General features: G+C 46.6%; 2 protein-coding genes across 5 annotated transcripts in view; one reads left to right on the top strand and one right to left on the bottom strand.

Moving 5' to 3' along the window:
• Positions 1–4,932, top strand: part of dcun1d5 (DCN1, defective in cullin neddylation 1, domain containing 5) — a 9,712-nt gene extending 4,780 nt beyond the window's left edge. For all 3 annotated transcript variants that reach the window (XM_080542975.1, XM_080542976.1, XM_080542977.1), the window contains 6 exons: positions 345–415; positions 693–784; positions 1,004–1,112; positions 1,628–1,732; positions 4,573–4,675; positions 4,817–4,932. In XM_080542975.1, coding sequence (XP_080399101.1) covers positions 345–415; positions 693–784; positions 1,004–1,112; positions 1,628–1,732; positions 4,573–4,675; positions 4,817–4,872 — 536 coding nt within the window. In that variant the 3' untranslated portion in view covers positions 4,873–4,932. The remainder of the gene's footprint in view (positions 1–344; positions 416–692; positions 785–1,003; positions 1,113–1,627; positions 1,733–4,572; positions 4,676–4,816) is intronic.
• An 806-nt stretch (positions 4,933–5,738) lies between these two features.
• LOC308168402 (uncharacterized protein) lies at positions 5,739–8,287 on the bottom strand. 2 transcript variants are annotated; one of them, XM_080542973.1, is made up of 4 exons: positions 8,185–8,287; positions 7,732–7,926; positions 7,024–7,558; positions 5,739–6,614 (listed from the first exon to the last, which is right to left on the bottom strand). In XM_080542973.1, exons 2-4 carry the CDS (start codon positions 7,907–7,909, stop codon positions 5,741–5,743), a joined length of 1,587 nt encoding a protein of 528 aa, XP_080399099.1. In that variant the 5' UTR covers positions 7,910–7,926; positions 8,185–8,287; the 3' UTR covers positions 5,739–5,740. The 2 variants fall into 2 exon arrangements, with proteins under 2 accessions (XP_080399099.1, XP_080399100.1); XM_080542974.1 differs by having other exon boundaries at positions 7,024–7,552.
• Positions 8,288–9,115: the final 828 nt, after the last annotated feature.

Here is a 9,115-nt window from a genome sequence, read left to right as displayed (position 1 = left end):
GTTACTTCTACCCCTTCTTCTTTTGGTGTCCACAAGAGAGTCAGTTACAAGGCTTGGCTAGATGTGGTTCAACCACAGCTGAACACATTGCTGTCCCTTCTCATTGAACTCTGCCAAGTCCGATGCTGTGCAGGGGGCATATCAGGAGGCGCTGCATGGTCTGTGGTTCAGACCATCTACCCCTAAAGCTGCACTTTTGTATTTGACCCGAGTGCTGCAAAAGGATGGATAGTGTTTGTGGACATAACATGGTTCATTACTTGTGCTTACCTGTGAAGGTTTCTGCCCATGCTGCTGTACGTGCGTGCAGCTAACTGACTACTTACTGTGTGTGTGTATTCCAGGGTCAGATGAGGTGGTGGGTCCAGAGGGGATGGAGAAGTTCTGTGAGGACATTGGTGTAGAACCAGAGAACGTGAGTGTTCCTTTTCCTCCCATCAATTGAACATTCCGCTCTATCCATTTATATCTCCAAAGATTGATCAATATACTATTTTATGCCTCCTTATGTGTCCTCTGTTGATGGTAATGAGGTTCTTTGGTTGTGTTTCTTTGTCCATTCTCTCTCTCTCTCTCTCCCTCTCTCTCTCTCTCTCTCTCTCTCTCTCTCTCTCTCTCTCTCTGTCTCTCTCTCTCTCTCTCTCTCTCTCTCTCTCTCTCTCTCTCTCTCTCTCTCTCTCTCTCTCTCCCAGATTATCATGTTAGTCTTGGCCTGGAAACTAGAAGCTCCAAATATGGGATTTTTCACAAAGGAGGAGTGGCTTAAGGGAATGACTTTATTACAGTGAGTAAACCTCAACTCCCAGACTTACTTCCATGTTATTGACTTCCATCTACATCACTGACACTTCTCTTTAGGTGTGATTGCACACAGATATTACAAAGTAAAACAGATTTACACGTGTATGCGTCAATAACACAGACGACATCCCTTTACAGAGTGGTTACTTGGGAACTGATTTCCCCATGTTTCTGTTTCTAACACACTCCCTCCCCTCTGTAGGAGTGACAGCAATGAGAGGTTACAGAGCAAACTGGACTACCTGCGCTCTCAGCTGAACGACACGGCCATCTTTAAAAACATCTACAGATATGCCTTCGACTTTGCCAGGGTGGGTACTACAGTACTTAGTAGGGGTAGTGGTGGTCTGGTGGATAGTGAGTTGGACTGGTTGATCGGTTGTGAGTTCAAATCCTTTCTGAAACAACACCACTAGTGTGTCCTTGAGTAAGGCACTTAGCGCTCAGTTACTCCAGGGGGGAATGTCCCTGTAATCTGTGATTGTAAATCGCTTTGGATTAAAAGCGTCTGCTAAATGGCAAATTCTAAATTCTAGTACTTCCTCTGATCAAGCAATTAATCCACTTAGCCACTCAATAAGTTGTTGATGATTGTTTGTTTGTTTTATTTACATGGGCCTGTGATATGAGAGCTGCATGTTTATTTTATAACAACATCTGCGTCTGCCTGGATGATAGCCACAAAGTTCAGTTCATCCCTGAATTACGTCTTTGACATAATCTTGTGTCTGTGTGCCAGATGCTGTTTTTATCAGACTGTAATGCTCTCTCTATCCACCCCCCAACCCCCTCCCCTTTCTGTCTCCCTCCTCATGTATCTCTCCAGGACAAGGACCAGAGGAGTTTGGACATGGACACAGCTAAATCCATGTTGGCGTTGCTGCTTGGGAGAACATGGCCACTCTTCCCTGTGTTCAACCAGTTTCTGGAAGTATGGCTCATTAAAAGACCACCACACTACTCCTTTAGAAACTGATGACACATAACACGAGAACAGCCGTGCCTTTTTACCTACTAAAAGAGCCGCCTCTGGGGCCAAAAGACCCCCTCTTTACAATGCTCAAGTAACCACTAGTTGGCCGCATATAAATTAGCCTGCTTCTTACACAGAAAAACGGAAAAATAGCTTTATACTAGCTTAACCTGATGTGATTAAGAAAATGTAAGGATACTGGGTGGTAGAACACACATATCTAGGAAAAGTCATGAAAGGAGGGCCCTGAAATTTGATCGAGTGCAAAGATATAACATTTTTCTCTACTCACAGGTCAAATGTCAAATGACCCCTCACGGTTGTTCTAGTGTTAAGAGAACATTGTAGTATCTTCATAGGGTTAGGGTCAGGGTTATCTATCATCATTCTCAAACATTGCGCATTGATAGAATATCAAATACACCATAACAAAATACATGAGGACAAATTATTTTATAATAACAATCTTTCAGATCTGTGAACACCAAAACGTACAGTGCCCTCCACAAATATTGGTAAAGATGAGTAAAAAAGGATATTAAAAAATGCACCTTTTAGTGAATTAGCTTAATGTCACACTGAAAAAATCCAACCTTTAATTGAAGTAAATTTATTCCGAAACAATTATTGGCACCCCTCGAAATTCTTATGAACAAAATGTAACTGAACTATTTTTTCTATTTATATGAAAAACATTAAGTTGATCAGAGTGTTTAGGAACATTTCAAGCAGTAATCCGTGACTTCCTGTTTCACTGGGGTATAAATACACTGCTCCAAGAAATGAAGGGAACACTTCAAGGATATGCCTCCCCAGACCATCACTGATACGCCAAAGCGGTCATGCTGGATGATGCTGCAGGCAGCATAACGTTCACCACGGCGTTTCCAGACTCTTTCACGTCTGTCACACGTGTGAACTTGCTCTCATCTGTGAAGACAACGGGGCGCCAATGGTGAACCTGCCAGTTCTGCTGTTCTCTGACAAATGCCAGTCGAGCTGCACGGTGCTGGGCTGTATGGTGTTGGGCTGTATGGTGCTGGGCTGTATGGTGTTGGGCTGTATGGTGCTGGGCTGTATGGTGTTGGGCTGTATGGTGTTGGACTGTATGGTGTTGGACTGTATGGTGCTGGACTGTATGGTGTTGGACTGTATGGTGCTGGGCTGTATGGTGTTGGACTGTATGGTGCTGGACTGTATGGTGTTGGGCTGTATGGTGCTGGGCTGTATGGTGTTGGGCTGTAAGGTGCTAGGCTGTATGGTGCTGGACTGTATGGTGTTGGGCTGTATGGTGTTGGACTGTATGGTGCTGGGCTGTATGGTGTTGGGCTGTAAGGTGCTAGGCTGTATGGTGCTGGACTGTATGGTGTTGGGCTGTATGGTGTTGGACTGTATGGTGCTGGGCTGTATGGTGTTGGACTGTATGGTGCTGGACTGTGAGCACAAGTCCCACTAGAGGATGTCGGGCCCTCACGCCTCCCTCAGTGTGTTACTGATAGTTTGGTCAGAAACATGAACACCAGTAGCCCACTGGAGGTCATTGTGTAGGGCTCTGGCAGTGCTCCTCCTGTTCCTCCTCACACAAAGGAGCAGATACCGGTCCTGCTGCTGGGTTGTTGCTCTTCTACGGCCCTGTCCAGCTCTCCTCTATAACAGCTCTGTCCAGCTCTCCTCTATAACAGCTCTGTTCAGCTCTCCTCTATAACAGCTCTGTCCAGCTCTCCTCTATAACAGCTCTGTTCAGCTCTCCTCTATAACAGCTCTGTCCAGCTCTCCTCTTCTATAACAGCTCTGTCCAGCTCTCCTCTATAACAGCTCTGTCCAGCTCTCCTCGTGTGATGGCCCGTCTCCCGGTATCTCCTCTATACTCTTGAGACTGTGCTGGGAGACACAGCAAACCTTCTTGCGACGGCACGTATGGATGTGCCCTCCTGGAGGAGCTGGACTACCTGTGCAACCTGACGGGCCATCACACGAGGTCCCGCCTCAGGCTACCAGTAGTGACAAGGGCACTAGCAACATGCAAAACTAGAGAAAAGTCAGTCAGGAAGGATAAGGAGAGAGAAATGGCAAAATAATTTCCTTGTTGGGGGTTGTCTTGCTGTTGCCTCTCCTGTCCACCTGGTGTCGCTGTCATTTGCACCAAAGCAGGAGACATTTCTTAACAATCGTTTACGCTTCCTAACTGGTCAGTTCGATATCCCAGAATAAATATATAGCAGCGACTACATTCATAATTTCAAATGGGCGGCTCCCTCAAAGCCCTACAATGATTTTTAATCCCGCAGTAAGTTGAATAGTTTAATACCGCAGCGGTTACATTTGGGGGCGGTTTAGCGGTATCAAGAATTGGATCCCACCCAACCCTACTATGACCTCGGAGGGTCTGGAGAGATTGTGTCAGGAGGAATAGTCTCAGATTCCTTACTCTGTATTCTCCAACCTTGACATTACAGGAGCAGACTGAGTGCTGTTTTATTGGCAAAGGGAGGTTGTACAAAATATTAAATGTTATAAGAATTATTATCATAATTGTGGCACATGGTTTTGTTAGAAATAATCATTTCTTTATGACAGATTTTTTGGTTGTTGATTTTTTTCAGTGTGAGATTAAGCAAATTCACCAGAAGGTTTATTTTTTTTTATATAACCCTTTTTTTTTTACTCATCTTTACCAGGGGTGCCAATCATTGTGGAGGGTACTGTCGGTGCTACGTGAAGAAGCTAGGGACTGAAATGGAACTGGGTCTTCATGTTTCACTCATGTCTCCCCTTCTCTCTCTCTCCTCCTCCCTCAGCAATCCAAGTACAAAGTAATGAATAAGGACCAGTGGTATAACGTGTTGGAGTTCAGCAGGACGGTGAACGCAGACCTCAGTAACTACGATGAGGACGGAGCCTGTGAGTGTACACACACACACACACACACACACACACACACGCACACACACGCTTAACACACACTCATTCACAAACACACCTACACTCACATTCATCACCACCCCCATTGCTCACCACGTTCCTCTCCCCCTTTATCTCCAGGGCCAGTGTTGCTCGATGAGTTTGTGGAGTGGCAGAAAGCTCGGCTGGCATTATAGCAGAAGACAAATCCACGCCAAAACAGGAATGAGAGAGAGAGAGAGAGAGAGTGAGCGAGCGAGCTAGAGAACGAAAGCGAAAGCGAGCTAAGCAATGAGAGACGTACACATGAGGATGTTCTCCCTTCGTTTGAACCAGAAAGCGCACACACACCTGTATGGACTGTGTACACACACACACACCCCCCCCCCCCTCTACATACAAACAACCTCCAAGGACCTCTTTCTCTCTTTTCTTTTCTCTCTCTCTCTCTCTCTGAATAGACGTTTACAGTGTTAATTTAAACATGATCAGAAGAAGAAAAGGAAACAAAAAAAATACTTTTTTTTTTTAAGGGGAACTATTTTTCTTTTATGTATTGCATCTGTGGCCACGGTTCATTGCCAGTGTTGTAAGATAGGCTGGGAAATATTTCTGTCTCCTTGAATATTTTTTTCTTTCGTTTTTAAGTCTTACCTTGTTTATAGTATGTTTTCAGAACAAGAATAAAGAACGGAATTGTACTAAATCTGCTTCCAGCTCCGTGATTGGTACAGTCCAGCTGGTGCACCTTATCAAACAAAAGGCTGAAGTGTTCTGTTGTTAACAATTGTTTTATTTACAAAAACAATCATTTTATTCCATATAATCGAGGGCATCTTCATTTTTATGTGTGTTAGCATTATGGGAATTTGGGTGATTTGATCATGTCCTAAATCCTTTGTAATGGATTTCTGTAAAGTGCTATGAAATGGATTGGTCATTTGCTATTCATTCATATTGCAACAAGACATTGATTTGGCAGTAAGTACTGGATGTGTCCAGAGGTGATGTCAGAATATGATGAATTCTCTTTCACTTCATTCTTCTCAGTTCTTAGCTCACATGTCATATCTCCAGCTGGAACACTGGCCTCTCCTGACTGGGGGGGCTGGGGAGGTCTCTCTCCTGTGTGCCCCTCTCCTCCGTCTCACCGTCTCGGCGCGGTGCTTCCAGTGGGTTAGCCGAGGCGGCGGCCATGATGGCGTTGAGCCGCGTGAGGGAGAGCGAACGCGGTTTAGGCTTGGGAGCCGCGTCCGTCTCGGAGGTGGCGGCGGCGTCTGGAAGGTGACCGTAGCGAAGCCCCTCCTCGTCGTACTGATACAGACGGATCACGCGGCTGCGACGCCCCCTCGGCGGCGGAGAGCGAGTATCTTCCCCGTCTCCTTCGCTGTCTGTCGTCCTCCCCTCGTCCTCCTCTCGCCCTTCCCTTCTCACGCCGACGGCCCCTAAAGCCTCCTGCTTTGATTGGCTACCGCAGTGTGTCCCCCCAGAACCATCGCCTAGAGATCCCTCCTCCTCCTTCACCTCTCCACCATCGCTGTCGTAACTCCTACCTTCCCGCTCCCCGTTCTCTCCCTCGCCGCCCTTCCTCCCCTCTCTTTCTCCTCTCCCGTCGTAGTCGCAGCCCTCCAGGTAAGCCGCCTTCTTCTCCCTCTCTGGCTCTTCCTCTCGTTTGTTCTTGAAGCTTCTCTGAGGCTTTACCGGAGGAGACGCCTCCGGGGTCACGGTCGCTGGAGATGCCGTAGCGGCAGAATCCTTGTCGCCTCCTTGACTCCTCCTCGACTCCCTCCTCGACTCCTCCTCCTCCTCCTCCAGTGCTCCGTTCTCACACAGCGGGGGCAGGGTTGCCATGGTGACCTCGGCGCAGCGGTCGGGTTCTGTCGTTTGGTGGCGGCGCCGGCGTAGCGAGCGCATCCTCCCCCTGGTCCCTCCGATGCACCTGAGAGATGTGTCACATGTGTTTGCGTGATCATCGATATGCAAAATGCAGTACCTGATCACGTTATTTTTGAAGAACAGTCTACCTAGGAAGTTTTATATCTTGAGAATGGACCCATCGCTAAGCCACGCCCCAAAATAGAAGCTTCTAGACTAAATATTCTTGTCATCTCTAAAAAAACATGTCTATTACTTGCTGTGGTAAATCAGAAATCAGAAATTTGCCAACTCCCGCCATTGTAAGTCATCGAACGTCATTCAGTCACGGTCGGTCGGTCGGTCAGTCACTGTCAGTGAAGCGTTGTTTGTTTGTCCGAGTTTTCAAAGGGGGCGTGGCTTAGCGATAGGTCCATTGTACCTGCTCACAGGTCATATTATAAAGGTTGAATGAAGAAGGTTGACACACCCACCTGTCCAGTGGCTCCCTGCTGAGTGCACCTGTGCTGAACCCCACCAGGAAAGTCACCACCACGGAGGCAGCCACCGCTGCCGCAAACTGGCCGTCGGAAACCGTGGCGGCGGACACCCTCTCTTCATCATAACCAGAACCGTGACCCTGAACACTCCGCCTAGGTCTCACCTCATCACGGTCGTATCCATCACTAGTAGCGCTCTGGACCTGGAGTAAAAAGGACCGGAGGAGTGTGCGGTCGTGTCGATCATCTTCTGTCAGTTGGAGTTCAACCACCTGACTGTTTTCACCACTGTCTCTCCCAACCGTGTGGGGTTGGCCTGCCCTGTTGTGTTCACCTCTCTTAGGCGGGTGGGGTTGGGGTGTATTTCTCCCTCTGTTCAACAGGAGGCAGTAATATCGGCCGCTATGGTGACGGGTGGCGCTGTGTATCCGCAGGCTACCGTCGTGTTGCATAGCGACGGGATCTCGGTCGGCATTGACGCTGGTGTTTCGGACCCATCCGAATGGGGTATACCAATACTGGACTGCACCTTGAAAACACAGACACATACAGTATATACACTTGGGTGGCGGTCACTGTTCTGCAAAGGGTAACTCTCAAACCATGATCCTGCAGAGCTTCAGGCTGTGCAGAATCCAGTCCAATTCTAACATACCTCATCAGCTTCTCCAGGTCTTAAGGAATGTGATTGTGAAGACTCACCTGGGTGTATTCTGTTCCCACACTGTAATGTCAGCCCTCTCCCTGTATGGACTTTGACAATGGCGGTTGGGTCTAGGTTCAGGGGGGGTCTTCCAATGGCTGCACCAACAGGGAGGGCTGAACCAATCAGAAGAGCTGAAAGCAGCACAGACCCCCGTAGCTGCTGTGTGGTCAACATCACCACCACCCTAGGAACTAGGAAAGGACAGGTCTTAGTTTAGGCACAAGTTCATGTTTGATTGAGTGATATTAGATTTATTTGGACCTATACTCCAAGTCTGTAGACATCTTGCGTTTTTTGTAATTCACACACTGAAATAATCAATCAATGAAATCGTTATCCAACCCATTGAACTGACATCATCTTTGAACTTGACCAGCAATCCAGCCACTTGGGAGAGGAAAAAAGGTTGCAATTCACAGAGTCGCAAAAAGAAGAATGTGTTTACTCACTGTTATATTGGTCACCGTTTTTTAAATGTCAATACCACTCTCTCCAGAGACAAGCGGCTCCACTGCCAGTGCCAGATAGAATGCTCTATTCTCTCTGCTCTGGTGGTAAAGTATAAAGTGCAGTTTTTCACATGACATCTCATATGTCCGGTCCCCCGAGGTTAAAGATTAATGAGAGAGAGAGAGTGTAAGAGAGAGCGAGAGAGAGAGCCACACACACACACACACACACACACACACTTATAAGAGGTGATTGATGTTATAAAGAGAAGAGAACACCTGACTTGACACCATTGAACGCCTGACTAACATCTTGAAACACAACATATTAACCACAACATAACAGATTTAGACTAGAGTAACAACTGTAGGTTAGGCCTATATGCATTTGGCTGAATGTTTAAAAAGTAATTGGGGGCAACCGGTAAATGTTTTCATGAGAAGCTAGCATAGCAACATTCCATGACTGAGTTTGAGCTGATGTGAATTCTGTTCAATCCTTTCTCATGCTTGGTGTCATTTTTTTTTTCTTCAGAAAAACAACATTAGACATAAAAACGTTTATTGTCTTACATTTATATCAGTGTATTTGTTATTGTCAATAGTCTATATCATAGTCTATAGCTTGCATTAAACAGTTATGTGTTATACTGTTACTCCTTCTAGTGATTTGGGGGAATTCCCAGTGGTTAGGTCTGGTGTTAGGCTGGAGTGGGCTGCTCCAAATTTAAGGTAATGTTCTATAATGAAATATATATATATTTTTTTTTTGGGGCAGTCCCACTCATATTTTTTATTGGACAGATACAGTGAAGACAGACATTAAAGTAAGGAGAAGGAGGGAGATGTCATGGGCCAGATTCAAACCCATGCCGACATGGGCATATGTGTGCACTGTAGACTGTGGTGCTAGACCACTGGACCACCCCAG

The sequence above is a fragment of the Nansenia antarctica genome (genome assembly GCF_963989245.1).
Source record: "Nansenia antarctica genome assembly, chromosome: 12".
Classification (NCBI taxonomy): Eukaryota; Metazoa; Chordata; class Actinopteri; order Argentiniformes; family Microstomatidae; genus Nansenia; species Nansenia antarctica.
The sequence above is the reverse complement of the archived record's forward strand: the minus strand, read 5'-3'. Positions and strand labels throughout refer to the sequence as shown.

What these genes read in the sequence shown, in the direction of transcription:
- LOC308168402 (XM_080542973.1), bottom strand. Translation starts at nt 7,909, where the DNA reads ATGTTGACCACACAGCAGCTACGGGGGTCTGTGCTGCTTTCAGCTCTT. An exon ending in TGGGAACAGAATACACCCAG is followed by an intron (nt 7,559 to 7,731) that starts GTGAGTCTTCAC and finishes TGTGTTTTCAAG; the next exon opens with GTGCAGTCCAGTATTGGTAT. An exon ending in AGCAGGGAGCCACTGGACAG is followed by an intron (nt 6,615 to 7,023) that starts GTGGGTGTGTCA and finishes CACATCTCTCAG; the next exon opens with GTGCATCGGAGGGACCAGGG.